At 43.9% G+C, this 25,973-nt stretch overlaps 2 protein-coding genes across 2 annotated transcripts; both read left to right on the top strand.

The window, feature by feature from the left end:
* The first annotated feature begins 3,355 nt into the window (after positions 1-3,355).
* Positions 3,356-19,750, top strand: LOC148111946 (vomeronasal type-2 receptor 26-like). Its single transcript, XM_087879177.1, has 6 exons — positions 3,356-4,232; positions 4,676-4,964; positions 11,395-12,192; positions 15,703-15,915; positions 16,803-16,929; positions 18,125-19,750. Exons 1-6 carry the CDS (start codon positions 4,006-4,008, stop codon positions 19,033-19,035), a joined length of 2,565 nt encoding a protein of 854 aa, XP_087735303.1. The 5' UTR covers positions 3,356-4,005; the 3' UTR covers positions 19,036-19,750.
* A 2,635-nt stretch (positions 19,751-22,385) lies between these two features.
* Positions 22,386-24,642, top strand: LOC148111945 (uncharacterized). Its single transcript, XM_087879176.1, has 2 exons — positions 22,386-22,954; positions 23,358-24,642. The coding sequence occupies exons 1-2, from the start codon at positions 22,910-22,912 to the stop codon at positions 23,784-23,786; spliced, it is 474 nt and encodes a 157-aa protein (XP_087735302.1). The 5' UTR covers positions 22,386-22,909; the 3' UTR covers positions 23,787-24,642.
* Positions 24,643-25,973: the final 1,331 nt, after the last annotated feature.

Genomic DNA, 25,973 nt, shown 5'->3' with positions numbered 1-25,973 from the left:
TTCTCTATAGTTGGGGGAGCGAAGAAGCGCGGAGCTTTCTCCCTCCTCCCCCTGGGACTTTCAACTAAGCAGACGATCCAGCTTGGGGGTCTCTGGGAGCCCCTCGGCCCCCACCCAGCTGCCCTTGACAAAGGAGGAGGTAGAAAGAGGGTTTTTACTTCTGGTCTTGGAGAAGGTGGGGCCCCTCTCCTGCCCCTCCACTGGCTTCTTAGGAAGCCCCTGCCAGGTAGAAGGACCGCCATCCTCGGGTGCTGCTTGGGACAAAGACGGGGGGGGGGGGGAGACTAACGGAGGGCAATGAAATCCGGGGCCTCTTTTCAGGTCATGGGGGGGGGGAAGAATGGAGAGAGCTCAACTCTGCACTTGCATTAAAAGCTCCGCAGTGATGCCGGCGCTCTTGGAACCTCACCTGGACACAGGTAAAAAAGGGGGGCTGGGACCTTCTCCGGGGCCAAGAGAAGATCCGCTTCCCTCCTGCCCTCCACCTCACTTCCTGGCGCCGCAGCTGCTCCGGACCTTCCCCAACCGCCGACAGCCGAGCGTGGAGCCGGCCTCCGTTTGGCCCCAGCCGGATGCAGCGCATCCTCGAAGGGAAAGGAATAGGCGAATAGGAGCTGGAGCCTTGCTTTGGATTACAATCCTCAGAATCCACGACGTTTCTCACATTGGCTGGAGTTGATGGGATTTGTAGTACAAAATACAAGGGGGGGCAATCTGCTTTTCATGCACTGTGCAAATCCTACTCCCTTCCCTGCATTGCTTGAGTGGAGAAATACTTCAGAGCCACCTCTTGGACTACAAAACCAATTCCTGAAGAGGAAAGAGGAGCCCCTAGGATTGTAGAGGAAACGTCCTGATTGGCAGAAACTGTTGATCCCTCGATCCCCAGGAGAGGCATTGCAGTCGGAGAGGAAAGGAAGAACCAGAAATCCACAAACGGAGTCTTAGAGGGAAAGCGGGACCACCCATCCCTGGGTGGCTTTCAAGGACCCGGTCTTATCCGTCCTCGGATGCTCGGAGGAAGTTTAAAGGGCTTCACTGACCAGGATTTGAGTAACGGTCGACTCTTCCTCCTCTGCCTGGGATGGGGGCTCTCCTTCTCTGGCGGAATGGAGCCTGGAGCGCAGGAGGCAGGAGCTCTTTCCCAGAGAGCCCAGAGACGGGGGAGCTGGGAGAGTCTGGAGGGCAGGAAGAGACTCTGCTTAGCAACTCACGGAGTCTCTTTACAGTTATGGCAGAGAATTCCTTTAGTCTGGGGAGAGGTTTGTTGGAAAGTGAATAAGAATAAAGGAACTACTCAGGAGTAACTTCCAGGGCTGGGATTCAGCTGGTTCTGAGAACTGGCTGAATTGCCTCGGCCTGGCCCCTCCTCCTGGCCTCCCTTGCCTGGGCCTGCCCCGCCCCTCCTGGGGGTTACCCCCCCCCCGAAAATGACCTGTCTTGAGATCCCATGGACCCCTTTGGCTCAGGCTGTTGAATATTAATGAGGGAGAAGTCGTGACGTCAGGCTCCAAGGCAGGACAATGGGCCGACATGAGTGGCTGAAGTGCTTTCCCTTTCCCTTACAGGAATACCCTTATATCTACCCCAGAGCATATTTGTTCCAAGTTGGTCCAACCTCAATTTTGTAAAGAATCTTCTCAGGACGGGAAACAAAGGCACAGCTAAATATTTTTCTATTTTGAAAATTTGTTTATTGGCTGATAACCAGGGGCAAACTTTTACTGCTGTCACCTGTGCAATATCCGCTTGGGCACTTATGTCCTTAAATCTCTGTGCAATCCAATTTCGGATCTGCCTATAGTCGTACTGCTGCCAATTTAAAGGAATACCAGAGCTAGATACCTGCTTCAGAACTCTTGATAACCAGTTATTTTTATTACTTGAGATAATCTGATCCATTAGCGCTAATTTTGGTAACCTCCCTTCCTCCATCTCGATTATTCTCAACCAATATGAATATATGAATAAATCAGATGTGGTCAGAGAAATTGCCAAGGAATTGCAGGATAGGGCATCCAGGATAAGTCAGAGGTTACAAACAACTGACAGGTGGTTTTCTTGGTTGTCTGGATCCGGCTGGATTAAACAAATGTTATTCTTGTTGATATGGCTGTGGCAGGCCTAGCTTTTATTCCTTGTGCAATCCCTGTGCTGAAACAGCTATCTATCAGAGCAATGAAAGAGATACAGACTGAGAAGGAATTAGTTTTGACAGAGCGCTTTCTTGAAGATAGAAACTCTGAAACAGATACATATGTAGAAATGGAGTCTGGAAAAGAATGGAGGGAATACCTCCAAGGATTAATAGAGTGAAGATCAAGAAATACCTATCTCTTGCCTAGATTAGTCATATTTTGTTAGATATTATATGTTAGCTTTGTTTATCTAAAGGAATGGAATAATATTTACTAAAGAGTTGAACATGTAAGGAATGGTGAAAGTTTCTGCATGGAAAAACTTTCAAAGTGGGGAATAATGTAGATAAAAGAAATAATGTGAATAAAAAAAGGAATCATACAGAGTCAGATATATGGGCTCTGGGGGACCCTCTCTATTCACATTATTATAAGGGGAAGACGTGCTTAGATACATGAACTCTGAGAGAACCTCTCTATTCACATTATTATAAGAGAGGAAAGTGCTTGTTGGAAATTACATTAACAAACAGTTAAACCCCATTAAGTGGTAATATATCTTCTGAGACCTAGATGTCACGAAAAGAACCACCATATGGAAAACATCTGAGTGACCTCACTGTGAATGACACAAAGACCTATATGTTACAGAGTTACCTAATCCAATAAATTTACCCAAGAACAGCAGTAACTCTCCCATTAGCAACTACAAGCACTTAAGAAAAGTTGTGTGGCTAAGATAATTTTATAAACTAAAATTAATTGTTTAAGTAATTAGATGAACACATTATCCAATGTATGTAACCATATAGGGAAAATCGGATGTATGATCTCATGTTAACCATATATAGAAAATGTATGATCTCACTGAATCCTTTGTCTTAGAAATGTATAAAAACCGTTGTATCAGAGTTCTCTCATTGTTCAAAGCTCCAGGTACAAAACTGGCTCTGAACCTTGCGCAATAAAACTGTCTCTGGCTGACCTAGGAATGTTGCTTGGTCCTTTCATTCCACAACAGTCCCTCCCTCCCCTCCCCACACGGGGAGAGAGGCAGCCTTAATTTCTCCATCTCTTTTCACTTGGCTTTCTCTAACTTCTCTCTCTCCCTCTCTCCCCCCCCTTCCCCCCTCTCTCTCTGTCTCCCTCTCCCTGTGATTTTTTTTTAACTCTGCAAAGTTTGAAAAACTAGTTTTTCACTAAAGTTGATTTTGTTCTCAGAGACTGGCTGCACTATTGCATCAGCCCTTTTCTGCGATGCCCTTGAGCATTAGCTTTCAAAATAAAATAAATTTTGGTTCCAACTCAGCTGGCAGCTATTTCAGATCTGTGGCAGGCTCTGGCATTAACTGGCCCCCTTCCCCCAGTTTTGTCTTTCATCACTATGCAAACAAATATCAGATTTTTTTGTTATTTCAGCCACAGGTGCCATGTATTCCCTGCATGGAGCTTCCAAAACTCTCAATTCTAGATGATGGATTTAATTCCATCTCTCCTCCTGTTATTTTGAATCACATGAGGATTATTTCCCTTTCATTTCCCTCCAGAGAATTTCCCAACAATCTCCAAGTCCAAGAACTAGTTGAATTATCCAGGGATCCCTCCTGAGAGGGAGAATTATGATAAAAGTTTCAGCTCTGCTGTTTGGCTGAATGCTCTAGGGGAGACTTTGGGCAGAGAAATATGGAGGTTTGGGACAGGCAGAGTCTGTATTTTTGAATGTACGTCTCCCTCCTTTCCAGGTGAAGCTGAGTATTTCTCTGTGTTGAGAAAAAGCAACTGAATGTTCCACCTTGTGAGACTCGTTTGATTCTTCTAATTCTTCTTTAGAAACAGGAAAGGGATTCATTGATTCACGCCATGAATTATGGACTTCCTGCTTCTGCTTCTGATGCTGCTTTTGTTCCATCCAGTCTCTGGGAAGCTGAGAATGAAATGCCCACTGAGTTCAGAGAACCAGGATGGAAAACAACCACAGAGCTTTTACAGCCCAGGAGACCATCTCATTGGTATAGTCACCAATGGAGATGTAAGACTGCATAGAAAGTTGCCTTTCAACGTGGCTCCTTCTCTTCAGTTTGTTTTCCATGATCCGTAAGTCATTCAGGGTGATGGAGTTGCACTCCCTCCATTCTAACACTCTCCTTCTTTTCAGTTTTTTATTTTTCATTTATTCCTATATTGGGGAATATGTCTAATTTCCTGAATGATTTTGATTTCCATGGCTTCTCTGTTTTGTCTGATTTTGTGAAAGAGACTCAAAATGGGGTCTGAAAAAAAGCTGAAAGGGCTGCAGATTATTTTCGTCTCTCTGTTCAATCCTTAATTTATCACTTGAATAATGAGTTTTATTTAAAGTAGCAGTGGAATCAGTTGTAGTTGCCGTACCTCAGCCCATTTCCATATTTGTGTAACTGATCATTGCTTTTGGATCGATGTTGGTTTAAGGCTCAGTAGGCTTGTGGAGGATTATATATATTATATATAACAAAAGTATTTGTTGTGGCTGTTGATTATAATAACTTTTTTTTCAATAGGACTTCTTACGAATTTTTTTATTTCTTACTATTCGTTTTCAACATTCAAATGGTGAACAAGAATTCCCAACTCTTCCACAACCTCACACTGGGCTGCAACATCCATGACAACTATTTGAGCACTTTCCATACTTCAGATGCCTTGCTGGACATTCTTTCCACTGGAGAAGCCAATGTCCCCAACTACAGTTGTGGAAGGAAGGAGAACCTCATGGCTCTTCTTGATGCAGCTGGCAGGACCATCTCCATCCAAATGTCAACATTAGGAGGCATCTACAAAGTTCCGCAGGTTTGTGTATGTGTTTCTCCTTCTGGTAAAGTGAGGGGTGGGTGGTGGTGGGTGAGTAATAGATGCAATCATGTCTTCACCCTAGAATTCAAGAGCTGCTTTTCTCCATATTATCAAAAATGTCAATATTTTACCCCATTATGTTCATGTTGAGATTAATCATAAAAGGCCTGAAATGCAAGCAATACATTCCCTGGAGAAGACATTCTACCAACTATTTAACTGATCAAAAAATATCTCTGGTTGTTGGGGCCTCTATTGGCATCTTCATTTTCACAGATAAATAATCCCTGCTCTATCCAATCAGATTGAAGTTGGCAATAGTAGCATTTTATCTATCTAAAACAGGGGTAGTCAGCCTTTTTATACCTATACCTATGTATACTTTTTATACTTTTGTATCTCGGTTAGTAGTAAAATTTTCTAACCGCCCACCGGTTCCACAGTAATGGTGATTTTCAGAAATTTAAATTTTCACGGGGAATTTTATGAAAACCTAATGAAAATGTTTTTAAATAATGCTATGAAATTTTTTTAAAAAAGTCAATTAAATTTTTTTAAAAAGGAAAGTGGTTCAGTATTGGACAAAACCCCTACCACCCACCATGAAAGCTGGAATGCCTACTAGTGGGCGGTAGGGACCAGGTTGACTATCACTGATCTAAAATGTGGAATAAAAATTACTCTAGCTGTTATGTCTGCGCAGGCCTTTTTAGGGCTCCTCAATTTCTATAGTGTGTTTTTGCGACAAAAGGCATCTGTTGCTGAACCATTACATCGACTATTGGGGAAAAAGGTGCCATGTGTATGGGGGTGCAGAGAAGCAGCTGCATTTGTGGGGGTAAAAAAAATAATTACCTCGGATAGCATCTTAGTTCAGTTTAACGAATGTCTGCCATTAGTCCTAACGTGTAATGCATCCCCATTTGGAGTAGGGGGAGTTTTGAGTCATTGCCTTCAGACAATCTTGAGGCTCCAATAGCATTCTTTTCTAGGACATTATCATCTGCCAAGAGAAACTACAGCCAACTTGATAAAGAGGAGTTGGCTGTGGTGGTGGGAATTAAGAGATTTCACAAATATGTTTATGGAAGGAGATTTGATTTAGTGACAGATCATAAGCCACTTTTGGGACTAATCGTGGGGGACCGGCAAACACCGCAGGTCCTGTCCCCAAGAATGACGCGTTGGGCAGAGTTCTTAGCAGCATATAGTTATCGACTTATACATCGACCCGGCATAGAACTGGGCCATGCTGATGGTCTAAACCGATGTCCGCTACCTAATCTAGTGGAGGATCCAGCTCCAGCAGCATCAGTACTGCTGATTGAGACCATGCCATCCATTCTTGTTACGGCAGCAGAAGTGGCAACCCAGTTGAGAAAAGACTGAACAATCATGCAAGTGTTAAACTGGGTATGGAGGGGATGGCCTAAAGAAACAGGGAGTGTAGAGTTTAAGCCATTCCAGGCAAGGCAATACAAACTTTCAGTGCAGAAGGGTTGCCTATTGTGAGGGAATCGGGTAGTGATACCTTCAAGGCTAAGGAAATCATTATTAGAGACTCTACACGAAGGCCACCCCGGAGTTGTAAGGATGAAGGTGTTGGCCCGTAGTTATCTGTAGTGGCCAAATATAGACAGAGATATTGCAGAGCGGGTGGTGTTGTGTCAACCATGCCAGGAATCGAGACCGGCACCTCCTGCAGCACCACCATGGGAGTGGGAAACACCAAAAGGCCCCTGGTCTAGAATACATCTTGATTTTGCTGGGCCAATAAAGGGGTTGTCCTTCCTAATTGTTGTGGATGCTTATTCCAAATGGCTGGAGGTGGCCATAATGAAGTCAACTACAACGGATGCTGTTGTGAGAGTATTAAACAAAATGTTTGCGACACATGGGTTGCCGTGCATGTTGGTATCAGACAATGGGCCGCAATTTACGGCAACGGCATTTGAGGTATTCCTGGTAAAGTGAGGAATATGTCACACCCTGGTCGTGCCATTTTACCCCATGAGTAACGGGCAGGCAGAGCGAATGCTGCAAATAACAAAAGAGGCCTTGACTCGAATGGGTCCAGGGGACTATCAGGAAAAACTTGATAAGTATTTGTTCAACCAACACCTCACTCCCTGTGTAGCCACCGGAAAGAGCCCAGCCTTTATGGGTTGCCGACTTTATAATGCCTTGGCAAGACCACACTTGGAATCGTGCATCCAGGTTTAGTCTCCATATTATAAAAAAGACGTAGAGACTCTGGAAAGAGTGCAGAAAAGATGATTAAGGGCCTGGAGACTAAAACATATGAGGAACAGTTGCAGGAATTCAGTATGTTTAGTCTAGTGAAAAGGACGAGGGGTGACATCATAGCAATGTACCAATATTTGAGGGGCTGCCACAAAGAAGAGGAGGTCCACCTATTTTCCAAAGTACTTGAAAGCAGGACAAGAATAAAAGGAGAGAGACTTCCTGTCTGGCTTCCGGCGCCGCCAGACGGTCCTCCGTGACCGCCGCCCCGTTGCCTGTAAAAGAGCCGCCTTTACACCTGAAAGGCGGCTCAAAAAACTCCATTTCCTGATGGAAATGTGAGTCTGAGCGGGCGAGGGCAGGTAGAGCCCTCTGTGAAGTCCCCAGAGTTTTTTTTTAACTCTTGGGGACGAGCAGATTGAGGCTCCCTATTTCCCCTCGCCGTCGCTCGGGGCATCGGGTGCACTCTGCCTTTTTGCAGAGCCAGGCGCTGGAACCGGATTAATTAATCTAACAGATGGATTTATCAAAAAAGATGAGACTTGGACTTGGGACCCTAAACTGCAAGTATCCTTAACGAATTTATAAGCATTTTAGAGTGAAAGAGGAGAAAAAAAAAAACTTTAAAATGGCGACCGCTGAGGCTTGGGAAGTAGAAGAAAGCTGAAAGTGAAAGTCCTTCCATAACAGAAATAAAGCAGCGGAATATATAGTGCTGGCTACAATTTCAGAGGTCTCAGATGGATTTTTTAATATAAGAGAGGCGGTTTCGGATCCTAATGCAATGATTTATCAAGCCACAAACCAGTATGGAAGTCAATCAGCCGATATACAATTTACAGAACCAGAAAGATTTCAGCCACAAATGCAAAATCAACAGGATCAAGTTGATTTTGGATCAGCATGAAAATCAAATAGTCGATACACAATCTACAGAAAGGAATTTAGGATGGAGATCCAACCCACAAAAAGTCAAGAAAAGAAGAATTAGGTCTCACAAAAACAAAAACTTTTAAACTAAACAACAGTGTAATGCCAGTTATTTATGAGAGGACTGAATATATGAAAAGATAATGGGCAAAGTACTGGTTTATTTTATCCTGATGAGAGTGACAGATCTCTGCAGTGCTGAATTTTTTTGGGATGTGAAAAAGGCCTTAAATTGAATGGTTGGAAATATCTTGTTTGTTTTTTGGATTTCTTGGATAAATATATTACGTGTATGCTGAGCTACATGGCAAGAGATCTATTGGATTGGGGCACGCAGAAGATCTGGTTGTTACCCTATTATGGTGGTTGGAATTAATAATCTGGATAAAAGACACCTCTATAGACATTATATGGAATATAAATATAAAGTCACTCGGGTGGTTGTTGTGGGTTTTTTTTTTTTTTTTTTTTTGCAATATGAAGATATTTGTTACTGATGGGGGCAGATGGTAACTGAAGATACTGAAAATACTGTTGGAATTAGGAGGCGATGTTACCCTAACATGGGCGATGGAGTTTATCATCCAGTTGAAAGACATTGCAGAAGATATTATATGGATTACAAGCCTAAAGTTTTTTTCTTTTAGGATTTTATTTACATAAGGGAATATTTTCTTAGTGGAGTGGGCAGAAGAATAAAGATATTAAGAACAATTATGGTAGTTTTGTAGGAAAGTGGGTGGAGATAGGATAGATTATTGATTGTCTAGTTTAAAGAAAAGGGATATTATGTTTAGATGTGAATATATGTAAAAGATTTGAGTTAAGAGACATAATGATGGGGGGGAAGGAAATGGGTAGTTGAACTGAATAAATATTAAAGTAGGATTTATTGTATAGTTTTAGACTGCAAGTATGTTTTGAAATGTTATATTGTATGGGGGGTAGTAAAAGGGTAGATCATGTGCAGAAATTGTCAAATTGGGAGATATAATAATATTATGTTAAATTAGGAATTATTAGATAATGTTATAATAGAATCACTTTGAAATGTATATTATAGTATAGTATAAGGGGGATATGATAATTTTATTAGAAAGAAAGGGTCAGTATATGGAGATGGAGTAAGTGGATGGTAAAGTATGATATAATCTGTTATGAATTTGGGTTTTATTACGAAGAAGTCAAAGGGGAAGGGGAGGGTGAGGGGGGTTAGGGAGGGGGGGAAAGGGGGAAAAATTTGTATTTGAAAAACTTTTTCAATTAAAAAAAAAAGAATAAAAGGAGAGAAACAACCTAGAACTAAGGAGAAATTTCCTAATGGTGAGGAATGCAACGTCTACCCTCCAGAAATTGTGGGTGGTCCATCACTGGAGGCTTTTAAGAAGAGACTGGGCAGCCACTTGTCTGGAATAGTATAGATAGATACAGATTAACAGAGTTGGAAGGGATCTTGTAGGTCATCTAGTCCAAGCAGACCCTACACTATTTCTGACAGATGACGGTCCAGCCTCTTCTTGAAAGCTTCCAGTGATGAAGCTCCCACAACTTCTGAAGGCAACTTTATCTCTTTATTTCCAAGTTGAATCTCTCCTTGTTCAGTTTCCATCCATTATTCCTTGTCTGGCCTTTGGGTGCTTTGGAAAATAGCTTGACCCCCTCCTCTCTGTGGCAGCCCCTCAAATATTGGAAGACTGCTATCATGTCTCCCCTGGTCCTTCTCTTCACTAGACCAGCCATGCCCAGTTCCTGCAACCGTTCATTCTACATTTTAGCCTCCAGTCCCCTAATCCTCTTGGTTGCTCTTCTCTGCACTTTTTCTAGAGTCTCAGCATCTTTTTTATAGTGTGGTGACCAAAACTGGATGCAGGATTCTAGGTGTGGTCTTACTAAGGCTTTAGAGGGTGGTATTAGTACCTCTCTTGATCTTGATTGTATCCCTCTGTTAATGCGATTTAGGATTGCATTGGCTTTTTTTTGCTGCTGGCTCATATTTAACTGGTTGTCCACTAAGACTCCAGGATCCCTCTCACAGTTACTGCTATTATGCCTGGTTTACTGCTTGAACAGGGGGTTGGACTAGAAGACCTCCAAGGTCCCTTCCAACTCTTTTAGTTTGTTATAAGTTCTGTTATAGGTACACACGTTTAGCCTGCTAAATTCCTATTGGAATACACTGATTTACACAGATAATGTGATATTCTCATACTTACACATTGGATTGTATAGACTTGGATTGTTTTGTCTTAATAATTATCTGATAATTTATAAAACAAGTTCAAAAGTTATGGTCTTTGTGAAATGACATCATAGCCATAGATGGTCAGCCATTAGAGCAAGTAACACCTTTCCTTACCTGAGTAAGTAGTTTGTAGTAAGTAGTAAGTAGTTTGCTCTGAGCCTGAATCTTGGCTCCCTCATAATCCAAGGAGCTCCGTTAGAGAAAGGGCAGGAGTGAAAGTGGTGCTTAAATGAAAACCTCATAGCTCTCCAGCTTCCTCAGCCCCAATTATTAAAGTATCGGAGGCCCCGTTTTCCCCCATGTTCTTCCATCAATCTGATGTTTGGGGCTCCAGAGAGAAACCACCAGCAGAACCAACCCAATCTCAGCCTCTGAGGAGGATCTTGGGGTGGGTAAAAGGACTCCAGCTGCTGCCCTCAGAGCTGATTTGGGAATTTACACAACTTCTGCTTTATCTAAATTCAGAAAATATGGGTATTATTGGCATAAAATTTAATCTATGGAAACTGACAGACTCTGAAAATTGTGGCTGTTGGAACAGACAAAACTTCAATTAAAGACCAAACTTGGATTATGCAACTGACAAATCTTATTAGGCTTTGAGGTCTGCCTGTTTCTTGTATAACTGGAGAAAGAAGTTAAAAAATTTCCTCCAGAAAGAATCTGGGATATAGAAGCAAAAAAAGATGCAGCAATCCTCAAAAATTATAATAGGCCCTTTATTGGAATAGAATACTCCAGCTGGTATTTTCACATGTTAATCTAATTGTGATAAATTGTAGGGGTGATATAGTAATATGATTTACATGTTTATTGTTTTTTAATTTGCTTATTATTTTCCATTATTATGATACAATCTTGCTAATATTCTGTCTTTCATATTTTAAACAATGTCTGATTAACAAACTATCCTAATACATTCATGAGAAACAGGTTGGATTTATTAAAATCTAATATTTTGGACTTGATCTGACCCCAAATGTAACACAGCATTCTTCATTTCTTTTCCAGATCAATCTTGAAACTGCTTCAGAGGCTCTGAGTGATAAAAGTCAATTCCCTTTTTTCCACGGGATGAATCCCAAAGAAGGATTCCTGTACCCAGCAATTGTCCACCTGCTCCTCCATTTCAGATGGACCCTGATTGGCCTCTTTGCTTCAGACACAGAAAATGGAGAGAATTTCATGAGGATGTTCCCTCCTATGCTTGTCAGGAGTGGAATTTGTGTGGTTATATCACAACTGTTCTCAACAACTGGATACACAACAACCCTCAGGGATTCCCTCTCTAAGTGGAGACAAGTCAACGTCTTTGTTCACTTCATGGAATATGATTCCATTTGGGAGAGACTCCTTCCTTTCCATTTAACATTTATGCATCTCCCAGGACCCATTGAAGGGAAAGTCTGGATCCTCACAACTTTTGCAGGGTATAAAATGAACAAGCGTAGACTTCTCAAATACATCCATAGTATTTGGATCTTTGATTATCTGTTAAAAGAAAGGCCAAGGGATTCTGCCTTTGAACCCTATTTCTTTCTGGAAGAAAAGTTTCAAGATTTTTATTTTCTCTGTTCTCTTTCAAAGAACGTCTTTTCTGTCAAAGGCCGCAGAAGATGCACCCAGAAAGCCTCACTGGAGACCCAGGAGAAAAGGAACAGGATCCTGATCCCAAATGACTATCAATGTTACAGTATGATGAAGACTCTGGCCCAGGCCTTGAATGCCGCTTATTCCTCCAGATTGAGGAGGAAGAGAAGGAAGGAGGGAGAAAAGAGGTTGGGGACTCAAAGGCTGCAGCCGTGGCAGGTATGGGGGTCCCGATATGGATCCATTAATGTTAGATCCTTTGGAGGAGGAATCCAGAGGAGAAGGAGGGGAACCAACTCAACAGATCTGTCCAATTCGATTACTCAGGGATTAATGGTTCCAAAGAGTAGATACCATGGCATTTTAATATTAAACTCTGCTCATTTGAAAATGCTCTATTCTTTCTTAAATGAATTCCTGTATTTGTGGGTTTGTGATGAGCATGGTGGAATTTCCCCTTTGTTCCGTCCCCACTGCAGGTGGGTCTGTGTGCAGCTCAACAGGCAGCTAAACCCCCCTCTTCTCCTCCAGTGAAAGGGAGCCTGGGGTGGATCTGGGTGTTTCATTGGGAGAAAAGGGCACAGAGAAACTGAGGAAATGCAAAGAGTGAGAATCAAATATAAATAGGAGATAGGCAGCATTAACTAACAGCCAACAAAGAAGCAGCTGGAACCTCTCCAGGGATGCTCCGTGTGAGGGACGGAGGCCTCCGGATGACCATGTGTCTCGGTCAAACCGGCTGCTTCCGTCTCCTCCAAAGGCTGAGAGAAAAGGGAGTCTGGCTTCAGACCATACAGTTAGGCTTATCTGCCCCCGGCCACTAGGTGGGGCTAGAGCAACTACAGCACAATAGATACATGTTGTGGCATGACAACCTTTATAAATTTGGAGGAGACCCTGAGACCATCTAGCCCAACCCCTCCTCTGTGCAGGAATCCCACTTAAAGCTTCTCTGACTGATGGCTGCTCAGTCTTTGCACTCAGACAATCCATGAAGAGGAGACTGAACTTCTCTGCTTCACTGGCTCAGCTCTAAAACAGCTCAAATCTTTAATATATATGTGTGTGTATATGTATGTATGTATATATATATGTCTTTTTCTTTTTCGTAGGCTTTTATGTGCATATTCTTTCTAGCCAGGTTTTACCTACGTAAACTTAGTTGTTCTACAGCCCAACTGATATTCTTATGGCTACATTTGCCTTCTTTCCATGAACATCTCCCTGCTGACTCAGACTCTGTTTCCAGTTAACTATGATTTTGAGATAATTTCCACAAACATGCATATCAAGTTTGGTATCTCACATCTTTCTTCCAGTCCATCATTCATGTTCTTATATGAAACTCTATTGTTAGTCAAGTCCTAGTTGCTGAAAATCAGGTTTTTTTCTATTGCTTTTTACTCATGTACCCTTCTCTGTGTCCTAATCATAAATATTGTTACTGGAAACTTGATATTCCTCTTATTAAATTTTATTTTATTCAAAAAGGTAAAATACAAGTTTTGGAAAATAAAACAATCACAAAGACAAAAAAACTACACAAAACATTTTTTAAAAATTGTGCATTAAAAACAGACAAAAACTTGCATATTGTCCCCCCAGTTGAATACAATACAGCAATAATAGTTTCTCCCCATTGCAAAATAGGCCCACAATTATAAACTACACATCTATTTGCAACTACCTGACTTGTCATCTATCTGCTGTATATAAAAAACGTAGTTAACACGCAATCCAACAATAAAGTTAAATTTCAAAACTTCAAAATGGTCTATTATCTGCTGTTGTATTTAACTCACTGAAAATTTACAGGAGCTTCTTATCTACCATAGACCACCACAATCATTATCTCTGATCCATCCAGAATCTGTCCAGGTTTAAACATCTTTGTTTGATTCTTAATAATAATGCATTTCCTTAAAATTTTAATTAGGATCTTTCCCAACAACTGCTTTCCATTCCCCAAAGTCACAGGACTTCCTGTAAATTGAAACACGACAACTCTTAAGATTTGTTTTCCAATTAAATATGACAAGTTTATTCCCCAATCTCCCTCAATCTTCTGAAAGAATCCATTTCTTCAGTCATCCGTTCTGTCCACTTTGAGTCTTCAGGGTCCATGGCCTCTCCAGCCGTCTCCAAGCAGCCTGCCTTCAAACCAGACTCCTCCTTCAGGGATGCCAGAAGCAAATTAAGTTCCAGTCCATCCATCCATTCAATCCATCCGATTCAACAATTGTTGCTTGCTTCTGATTATCATCTTTAAGTTGATTTAAAACCATTGTTATTTCATCAAACTTTTTAAATGAAGTTTCAAATGAGGCTTGTAAGTTGAAAGACTTTATATTCTTTAAATCACATCAAATTAGCTTATTCTAAGATCGTATTAATTACCGTATTAATGACAACATAGAAAAATTGATGAGCAATGGCAAATTGTTATCCATCACCTTCAGATTTCATAGGAAAGATTTAAAAGGGTTAAAAATTATTTGAGTATCATTTTGAAGACAGTTTTTATCCACTTAGTTATCATACCATCCGCCCCTCAGGTTTCTAATCACATCACACAATTGTTTTTGAGTCTGTCAGATCCGTGAATCTGCCTTTCTTTGGGGGAAGGAGGGGACCCCAGATTACATTTATACTTTACCTTCTACCCCTTTCCTCCCCCCATGTATCTTGTATCCTGCAGTTGTTTGATTTATAACCTTTAGCCTGGCGCCTAAGCGGCCTGGCATTTTCTCACCTTTGGGGGAGTGTCAGGGGAGGGAGGGCCATGTGTCGGAAGAGGACCCTGGGAAAGTTCCCTTATCACTTTCTCAGAGCCGCAGGTACAATAACATCTTCACACCTGCGGATTGGCTGAATCCCCACTGGACTGTTGGAGGGTTTCCACTTTCCTTTATTCTAACTGTATTGCCTGAGGGCTCTCAGAGCCTGCTTTGATTCCGTCCTTCCACCACTCCTTCCCAATAAAAGCTTCCTTTTGAAAGGCCAAGTTTCAAGAGTCTGTACTTTCCTGAATGAGGAGGAGAGGCCGGACCTTACAGAGTCCTTTCCTGAAATCCAGTGATGTCACCAGAGTTCCCATAATCTATTTAGGAGGTGTGATGATGTGTGAGAATGACTTTTGGGATGAGGGGAAGAGAGGCTGCCTAGGGAAGGATCAGAGAAGAGGGGAGAATCCTGCAGCTGCAGAATGGGAGAGAAAGAAACTCAGAAAGGATCCTGGCTAAATTTTCAGGCTGAGAAAAGAGTTGGTGGGAGATTTGTTCTTTCAGATCTGCAAAATGTTGTTAATGTCGCATTACAATCAAGTAGAATTAGCACATCTGGAGGTGTTTTCCATCAGGATGACCAGGGAGAAGATTAGCCTGACAACTTTCTTCTTGATCAACCCATGCTTTCCGGGAATTAACCTCTTGTTTTCAAAGAGTTTCTTAATGATCTTTTTTCTTTCTCTGTTCATTTTATTTGTCATCTGCTCTAGAATTGATTATTCCCTATAATTGATCAATTGTGTCAATTATATTTTCTCTATATTTTGTCAGTATATCATTGACAAATTTTTCTCAATCTTTTTCATTCACTTTTGAAGCTAATGGCAGTATTTGTAACCTATTTAACCATATTTGGAGATTAGACAATTGCGGAAGAAAGATTCAATGTGAGATAAGAAACAAAGTTTTCTGTTTTTCAAATTCCTGGATGTTCCCATTCAAGTTTCATCCCTTTCTGGAGAAGAATGAATTTTGGAATATTTCTGAGAGGAAACTGTACTTGGACCAAAATGGAGAGATAACAGCAGATCTGGGCATTCAGGCCTTCTTGGTTCTCCGCAAGGAATATCCCAGGAGAGAGGCTCTGGCATATTTTAAAAGACAGAGATTTACTATCAAACAAGATGGTCTTTCACAACTAAAGTTGCTCAATAAGGTGGGAGAAATTTTGCTGTCTTTTCTCTGTTTTCCAAAGCCTGAGGTCCCATTTCAAGCGGGCAAAGCCTGGAGTCTCCAGGGTGGTTGGCCTCCCATGCCAGGTGGTGTCATCTCATGGAAGCTCTTCAACAGATGGGACCTACCGTATTTTTCAGAGTATAGGACGCACCTTTTCCCCTCCTAAAAGACGCTGAAAATTTGGGTGCGTCTTATACTCTGAATTTAGCTTTTTCGAAGCTTTTTTTTCAGCCCTAACGAGGCGCCAGCCGAGTGAAGCGATCTCCCCTCTCCCTTTGCCTGCTTCTCTCATTGCTGCTTCCTCTCAGCTGTGTCTTAGAAGCTGTTTTTCATCCCAAAGAAGGGAATAAAAAACCAGCAAACTAATGTGCTGAACTGACCAGACTAAGGACGCTAGCCAGAAGAATACCTGGTAGGCAGATTTCCCCCCCTATTTTCCTCCCCAAAAACTAAGCTGCGTCTTATACTTCGAAAAATACAGTAAGTGGAGTGGCTTTGCCATGTTTTATGGAAACCTTTCAAGATCTTACAGATGAGAGGTTTCTTTCTTCATCACAGTTTAAACTTTCTTCTCAGTTTTAATAAGAATATATCATTATACATAAATCTTTTTTCAATTTGATTCCTCCTGACTTTTATTAAGTAGAAAAGTACTTTATTGTAATGTTAAATTCCGAAAGCAAAAGGAACTAAATGAAGAACCTGCCAGTTGTTTTACCTCCTGCATCTGTATAGAAGTAGTCAGAGATTTCATATTTACCTCAGTGAAGACCAGGGGCTACTTGTCTCCATCCATTTCTACCTCCATTTTCCATGGACGGAGAGTCCTAACATATTTTCTTTGGGATTCTTTGTTTTTCTGTTCAGTCCCTGCCTGAGTCCAAATGTGTGGAAAGTTGTCATCCTGGATTTATCAAGAGGGCTCGAGAAGGAGAGCCAGTTTGCTGCTATGACTGCGTTCCTTGTCCGGAGGGGACCTTCTCCACTCAGGAAGGTGGGTCACACTGAGGAAAATGGGAGGCTTTGTGGAACTGGATCCAAATTAAAAGACACATTTAACCTGTATTTTTTTATTTTTAACCTGCACAATTTCTTATCTAAACGGAAGTAAATCAAAAAGACTTGGAAGGAGGGGCTGGGAAGAGATTGGAGGAGGGGGTGGCCGACTGGGCAAGCTTTACTAATGGCAGAGCAAATATCTCTTACGCCTTTTAGTTTGGATTTCAGGGGTAGATTCTGCTTACCTTTACCACCGGTTCAAAATGGGAGTGTGTGCACTTCTGCACATGTGCAGATCGCCTATGATGACGTCTGGGTCGGTGGGCGGAGCCTCCTGCCGGTTTTACTACCGGTCCTTGCGAACCGGTCCAAACCACGGGAAACCCACCACTGTTGGATATGTGTTGCTATTTTTATCTTTTTAGGAACACCTGAGTTCTTTGAAACTTGATGAATTGTTTTAGGTCCACCTTCTGAAAGATCTTTCAATCCACTGTATATTGGATCCTCCCCTTGAGGATCACTGAGAAGGTGTCACTGGGCCATAATCTGGTGCTGTGGATAGTTATGGGGGGAACTCATTACACAAATAGTCTGCCAGTCATGTAGATCAATCAATCAATCAATCAGAATAGAGTAGAAGGAACTTCGGAGGTCTTCTAGTCCAGCCCCCTGATCAAGCAGGAGACCCTATACCACTTCAGATAAGTGACTGTCCAGTCTCTTCTTAAAAACCTCCAATGTTGAAGCACCCACAACTTCTGGAGGCCAGCTGTTCCACTGGTTAATTGCTCTCACTGATAGGAAGTTTCTCCTTAATTCCAGGTTGCTTCCAGATGTTACAAGATACTGTAGGTATCCTCCAAATCCAGGATATTAACTTCCATGTGGCAGGACTCAGGATGTTTGCCTAAAAAGATTATGATTCATTATTAACCTCTAATAATGTAGGCTCCTATGAAGATTCTACACATTACACTGGAAATAATTAACATCCTAGGACTTCCCTCAACTTCATATACCTAGCTACATTTTTTAATTAAAAAAAATATCCTTCTTATGCTCTTTTTAATAGCTAAGAAATAATTCTTGGAAAATGTCCATGGTAACAGCTGTCATCCAAAAAAGGTATTTCTTGACATGTAAAAAAACTAGTATATTAAAGAAATATTGCTTTTTGGCTTTCTTAGATACAGAAAAATGCATTAAGTGTCCAGATGATAAATATCCAAATGAGGCCAGAGTCCAATGTATCCCCAGAGTCATAACCTTCCTGTCCTATGAAGAACTTCTGGGCATCATCCTGGTCTCTTTTGCCCTATTCTTGTTCTTAATCACAGGCCTTGTTTTAATCATCTTCATGAAATACAGAGAAACTCCCATAGTCAAAGCCAACAACCAGGACCTCTCCTACATCCTCCTGGTCTCCCTCCTACTTTGCTTCTTGTCTCCTTCTCTCTTCATTGGTCAACCAAGGAAAGCCACTTGCCTTCTCCGACAGACGGTTTTCAGCATCATCTTCTCAGTTGCCGTTTCTTCTCTCTTGGCCAAAACCATCACGGTGGTGCTGGCCTTCCTGGCCACAAAACCAGGAAACCGAGTGAAGAGATGGTTGGGGAAGAGCTTGGCCAACTCCATCATCCTGTCTTCTTCTGCTGTCCAAATTGTCATCTGCTCCATCTGGCTGGGAGTTTCTCCCCCCTTCCCTGACTCTGACCTCCACTCCCAGCCTGGAGAGATCATCCTGCAATGCAACGAAGGGGCCGTTGTCATGTTCTACGTCACCCTCAGCTACATGGGCTTCCTGGCTGCCATCTGCTTCACGGTGGCTTTCCTGGCCAGGAACCTGCCTGGGGCCTTCAACGAAGCCAAGCTGATCACCTTCAGCATGCTGGTCTTCTGCAGTGTCTGGGTGACTTTTGTGCCCACCTACCTGAGCACCAAAGGGAAATACATGGTGGCTGTGCAGGTCTTCTCCATCCTGGCCTCCAGTGCTGGTCTGCTGGGCTGCATCTTCATCCCCAAGTGCTACATTATCCTTCTGAGGCCAGACCTCAACACAAAGGAGCAGCTCACAGCCAGAATAACTGTAAAAACATGAGATATAACACCATTGTGATATTGGAAGAATTATTAGATTTTCTTTTATTTGAAGGAGATATTCTTTCCATTTAGATAGTATGCAGGAGTTAAAGAAAATCATATGTTTACTGTATGTTTCAAATTTGGAAATTATTGAATTCTTCACAGCTTACAGCCAGAAGAAATGTGTAAATGTGAGACTGAGGAATTTCAACTTTTAACATTTTCCACAGTCCAAACATAGAAAATGATCTAAACTCTTCTCCATGCATGAGTGGGCCAACTGTTTTTCTTGAAAGAAATAAAGGGTGTGTGGAAGATTGTGAGGAGACAAATTTCTTGGAGAAATGGGAGCATGTTAGCAAGACAGAAATATAGAAGGAATGTATGGAGCAACATTGATGCCCTCATTTCTCAGTACATTTCACCCAAACTGCTGTGGCAACGCAACTGAGACGTTTCTTTTTGTTTACACAATAACTCTTTCTTGAGGGTAGCAACAATACAAGGCTGGGGAGGTAACTTGAGTCTTGCTAATTTTGAATATTCATGCTCACATCATCTATTAAATGAAATATGCATATGTGTGATTGTACTTTTCTCCTCCTTTCCTGGAATGTATAAATATGAGTGCATCCTTCTGTCTGTAGGATTTCCTCTCACTATTTTCTGGGGAGAAATTCCTCCAATGGACACTGAATAAATAACAACTGCAGTGAGCCTGGATTATTGGTTTTTTGGCTCCTGTGTTTCTTTTCACAGAAACTGGTGTCAGGAGTGGGATTTTATTTATTTATTTATTTATTTATTTATTTATTTATTTATTTATTTATTCATTCATTCATTCATTCATTCATTCATTCATTCATTCATTCATTCAACTTGTATGTCGCCTTTCTCCGACAACTCAAGGCGGCTTACAATGCATTTAAAAACCATATATAAAACATTAAAAGTTAAACCATTAAAAACAATTAAAACCCATTCACACCATTCATGGCCGGATGTCGCCAAATCGCAACAGCGAGATCAACGGCCCCAGGTCTTCACCGCTTTTCGGAAGGCCAATAGGGTGGGGATCTTCCCTCTGCCACCAGGGACAACAGATGGGGCAGCTGCATAGGGTGAGTGTTGTGAGATTGATCCCATAACCCTTCCCACTGCCACATAAAGGCACCGTTTAGGAGTTTGTGGGAGGCCACAGTCTGTGTCTAAGAGTCAATCATGGCTGGGGAGGTTTGTGGGGTGTTTGTGGTCCCTTCCATCCCAATTTCTCAGCCGCCCTGGCCCTGCTGTGAGCTCAGCCGAGCGATGTCTGGAGGCGTCCAGGAACTGAGGGAGAATTTGGCTTTGTGGGGTGAGTGGGACCCTCTGTGTGGAAGAATGGAGGCTGACCCAGAGGTTCTGTGCAAACTCCCTTTTTCCTGTTGTCTGAATGGAGGAACTCAGCTGATCAAGCAGGGAGGGAAGTGGACAATGGAGATCAGGCAGGCTGTTAGGGTTCCAACCGATGCCCTAATTAAATCATGAGCCTCAAGCCGAGCTTCAAAAGAAATCCAGTTATTCCTACCCAAAAGACAAATTAGAGATAATATAAGAATAATACTGAACACTCTAGAATATTATGAAGTGCACCCTGAAAAGCAGATGGCTCTGATATTCTTAGATGCTCAAAAAGCATTTGATAACGTGAACTGGCAATTTATGACGTTACAAATGGAAGAGATGGGCTTCGGTAGGAAATTTATTCAGGCAATTGAAGCTATATTTTTCCCCAGTGTTTTATTATTTTTTCAAATAACTAAAGTAGGTGAACATGTCAAACTTTTCTTCCTCTTCCTCTTTTCCCCACAACAATCGCCCTGTGAGGTGGGCTTGTCTGAAAGAGAGTGTCTGGCCCAAGGTCAGCAAACAGGCTTTCAGGGCTAAGGAAGGACTTGAACTCAGGATCTCTTGCTTCCTAGCCTGCTGTCTTAATCATTGTCAATGTTAAGGCAGGGCGGATTTTGGGCAAAGGCCCTGCTGGTCACCACTGTCGCCTCATCTTCCAGCAGAACCCCAAGTCCCCCCCCTCCCCCCCTGTGTCTTTCTGGGGTAGAGCAGCCCCATCCGAGAGCAAAGGAGAGAAACTCCTGGACACAGAGAGCCCCCCCAACCCCTCGGGTTCTGGAGGTGGGTCCTGGCAATAGTCATTGTCATTAACTGAGTATTTCCGACATCGGCTAGTCAGTCTGTAGGTCCCAGAGGAATGAAAGCCCCCCTGCCCTTGGTGTGGTGGGATCAGCCCCATGAATTGGACGGCTGCATCCAGGCGGTTTTCTTGAGAGCAGGAGAGGTCGGCCTCTGCCTTTTTCTCTCTCTCTCTGCTTTTCTATTTTTTCCTTAGTTTATAATATAAAATGCAGAAATGCAGGAGAAAATGGTAGGAAAAATGGGGGAGGGAAAAGGGAGAAAAAGCTTCCGGCTCCCTTCTCAACCGAACCCTGGCATCTCCTGGTGGTCTCCCACCCCTATTTAAATCCAAGCCTGCTTCAGCTTTTCCAGATCAGTCCACTCTGCATCCTTAAGATAGTCCTTGACTTATGACCAATATTGCTAAACTGGGTGGTCGTTAAGTGAGTTGCTCTCAGTTTTGCAATGTTCCTGCCATGGTTATTAAGCACATCTTTTTTGTGAATCAGGTGGTCATTAAGCAAGTTCAGTTTCGACCTTTGATGTTGCTTGTCGTATTTCCGTGCCCGTTGTCAGGAGCGTGTGACCATGGGGAGGCTGCTTTCAGTCATATGTGCGAGGACCCGTCATAAATCCCTTTTTTCAGGGCCATCAGAACCTGGGACTCTCCTGGTTGTAAGCAGAAGACGACTACGGGGTCCTTGATTAGGGACGGTGTGAAATTGAATCCCTGCGTTTCTTCAGCCACCTTCTCACCATCTCTTCTTCAGCTGAATGATCCCTGATCCTTCCTCCCATTTCTCTTCCAACTCCTCTTCAGCCGGGCCTGGAGAGGAAAGCCTGGATTCCCTGGCTCTCTAATGCCGGACTCCAGATACAAGGGACCACCTTTTAATTTGGACTGCACCCCCAAACAAGGGGAACAACCTGTGGCTTCCCAGCTCTCCAGACAACTGACAGCTGTCCGTTCAGATGGACGAGCTCTGATTGACGCGATTCAGGGCTTCCTTGTAAGAGCCCTTTAAGAGTCGGCCCATCTGTGGATAAGCCCCGCCCCCAGGTGAAGGCAGCCGGTTGGGAGTTATTATTCAAATCTCAGATCCAGGCCAATCAGAGCCTTGGCTTGTGACATCAGAGGCTCCTTTTAATCTCATTGGCTGGAGCTCACCATGGCAACCTCCAGCATCCTTGGGGAGTCTGGACCACATCATGGAGGCTCTGCTCAGCATCCCTGGAAAGTGGCTGGATTGGATGGCAGCACTGGGGGCATCGCAGGGCCTCCCTCGCCTGGGCTCCTCAGGAGGGAGAGACCCTCCCCCTTAAGGCAGAATTAAGGGGGGGGAGATGAGTGAAATGGGGTTCAACCAAACACGACAGACGTGCTGATACCTGCCATGTCTGCAGCCTCCATACCTGTCTCCAAACTCCTCATCCACCATGTCGAAGGTCCTTGTCTCGGGAAAGGGGCTGGGGCCGGGCGGCTGGGGGGCAGCGATAGGAACTAGGGAAAAAATTGGCTTCGGGATGTCCCAGTTGGAGAGGCATTGTGACCCCAAAGCTGGAAACTGACCTGGGGAAATTAACCTAAAAAGGGATTCCGTTGGCCAGATGTAGTTATTTCCCAAACAGACTCGGCCTGGTGATTGACTTATTTATATATTTTTATTTTTTATTGCTTAGATTTTTATCCACCTTTATTGTTTCTCTCAATAGCTCAAGGCATGAACATACTGAAGACGCCTTTGCCCTCACAACAACCTTGTGAGGTAGGCTATGGCTGAGAGGGAGGGACTGGCCCAAGGTGACCCTCCAGGCCTTCGTGCCTTGGATGGGGCTGGTAAGTACTTGGAGGGGGGGCTCTTTCCTAATCTGAATGGTCACCTCCCCCTTTCCCTGTGATCAGAAGCCCCCTAGCAGTGCCAGAGATGGCCGAATTGATCGATCGCTGATTCTGACTCCTTTGGAGAGTTTCGATAGATGAGATGCCTCGAATTGGAGCCAGAATCAAATGGGAAATCGGGACAGTTTGAAGGGAGACCAGTTGTGATGGATTGTCTCAGTGTTTCTCAAACTGGGCCCCTTGAAGGCATCTGCGGACTTAAGGCCGGTTAGCAAAATGTCCCCTGAACTGAGAGAGGAAGTGACTGTGTCTCTCCATTTTTCAAACAGGTCAGCACCAGGGAAGAAAAGGTCCTTGAGGGAAGATCCTTGGGGAATCTCTCAGCGAGCAGTGATGGCCTCCATCTCCAGATTAACCAGCTGAGAGATTCCTTTGACTTTCAGATCCAGGAATTCAAGAAAGACAAACAACGGATGGAAGAGCAGCACAGTTGTCTCAAGCAGACATTGGATCAACTTCAGACCACAACAGAAGACCTGCAGAAAACTCTGCTGAAGAACAAAGGAAGGTTGGACCATGCCAACATGATGATCCACCAGTTAGATCAGGAGAACAAGTCTTTGGTGAAACACACTGAAGAACTCCAGAAAGAAATGTCTGAGATTACTAGTCAAGTGGTCTTCCTCAGACTTGAGAAGGCTGCCTCTGAACCTCTGAGAAACTCCTCAAAGAGGTCTGGAACCTTCTTAAGAACTTAAGAAGCACCTCTAGAGTCTGCAGCATGAACTGGCTGAGATGCACCAAGGTTACTTTATGGAGAAAAGCCTCTCCAGCCAACTGAGGCAGAAAGTCACCCTCTTCAGAATGTGAGGGGAAATGAGAAGAAGCACCTCAACAATCGGCATCAGCAGCAGACCTCTGTTTACCAGGCCACAATGGAAGACCAGCAGAAAACTCCGGAGGACAACAGAGAAGGAGTGAACCAGGTCAGAATGGCCATCCAAGAATCAGAGCTGCAGAACAGGCGTTTGAAGAAAGTCAGAGAAGGTCTCCACAGAGAGGTCACCAGCCAAGTGGGCTTCTTCAGAAGTGATGTTGGCACTCCTGAGTGACCAGCACATGGCAGAACTTGGCTGACACTCTCTCCCCATAGCTGGAATGGAGGAATGGGGGCCTTTTACCCATTTGAGAAAGAAAAGAGACTCTTCCCCTCCCTTCCCTTGACTTGCTACCCAGTGTGCCAGGGGAGTCATGGGAGCCCCACCCTTACCAGGCGGAGCCCCTCCCTTACCCCCACCTTACCAGTCACTGCAGGACTCTCAGCCCACCTGAAAGTCTCCCAGCCACCCAGCATCAGGGCCTGAGAGCACGGAGGAATCCCAGGGCTCCGAGCCAAGAAGGAGGGTGGAGGTGATGGCCGTGGAAGTGGTGAGGTGAGGTTGGTAAAGGTGAGTCCCCAGGCTCAGATCCAACCTTCGGAGTGCCAGCTGAGGCCGAGGGGCAGCAGTGATGAGGGTGAGGGCTTTGCTGTGGGGAGAGCAGAGAGTCTGGCCAGAGCTGGATCTGGGAGCCAGAACTGAGCACCCGAAGGAGCCGAGCAGCTGGGAGCAGGGCAGCCACAGGAGAGGAGGAGAGAGGAGAACAGCTAGAAGCCGAACTGGGAGCTGAGGGGTCTGCAGGAGATGCCCAGAGGCAGCAGAGACCCCCGGAGGCCGCAAGGCTGATGGAGCTGGTGGCAGAGCTGGAAGACAGGGCTGGGTTGAGGGTCTCGGGGGCAGGCAGAAACTCCTGCTGCTCCAGAGGCTGCAAGAGAGGAGCAACAGGAGGGGGAAGCCGGGGGCCACCAAGGCCAACTAGAGCTGGTCAGTGGCCGGTGGGTGGAGAAGTCGTCTTGGGGATGGTAGAACATGGGAGATAGATTGATAGGGCTGGAAGGGACTTTGGAGGTCTTCTAGTCCAACCCTCTGCTCAAGGCAGGAACTTTATACCATCCGGTTCTCTTGTCCACTTTGGAAACTTCCAGAGATGGAGCCATCACTCCTTTGGGAGGCAACCGATTCCATTGCTAGATTCTTCCTACTGTATGAAAAATGTCTCCTGACTTCTAGATTTGGTCTCTCTTTAACAAACTCCCCCCCCATTTCCTCTTCTCCTTCCCTCCAGTGCTCTGGAGATGAAGCCCCTCCCCTCTTCTCTGTCAGAGCCCCTAAAAGTGCCGGAAGATTCTATCATGGCTGCCCAATCCTTCCCACCTTGTCTCAGCCAGACATAGCAAACTCCCTCAACTGTCCATCAAGTGATTTAGACTCCAGACCTTAAATCATCTTTGTTCCTCTTTTCTTCAGAATCTCCACAACTTTTTCTTTTCTGGGGTGACCAGAATTGGACAAAGTATTCCGAGGGTGGTCTGACCAGTGAGACATAAAGCGGTACCAGCACTTCTCGCCATCTTGGATCTACCCCTCTTTTATTGCTGCCTAAGGCTGCCTTGGCCTCCTTTGTCAGCTGCAGCAGAGTTCTGGCAGATCCTCAAGTGCTTTGCCAGGAGATCCTTCCACAGGGACCACTGCTGAGCCAGGTGCCGCCCGTTCTGTAGCTAGGCATTGGGGATTCCTGCTAAGGATCCTGCAGATCCTGGCTTTTCTCACCAGTGAATGCATCTTGCTAGGTGGGGTCCAACGTTCACGTCTGTCAAGATCCTTCTGGATAATTGAGCTGATGTTCTAATAATTCCCACAAGCTCGGTGCCATCTGCAAACCTGATGACTTTCCTTTCTGTCCCCTCACGTAGGTCATTGAGGAAGAGGTGGAAGAGTCCTGGGCCCAAGGCAGAACCTTCAGGAACCCCACCGAATGCTTCCCCCCATGTAGATGTAGCTCCATGAAGGACCACTCACTGGGTCCGGTTGGTCAGCCACCTTAGGAATTTTGTGCCTGTATGGAAT

This window comes from Pantherophis guttatus, chromosome 15, assembly GCF_059756535.1.
Source record: "Pantherophis guttatus breed Tessera chromosome 15, ASM5975653v1, whole genome shotgun sequence".
In the NCBI taxonomy this organism is placed as follows: domain Eukaryota; kingdom Metazoa; phylum Chordata; class Lepidosauria; order Squamata; family Colubridae; genus Pantherophis; species Pantherophis guttatus.
This window is presented reverse-complemented; position numbering and strand designations above follow the sequence as displayed.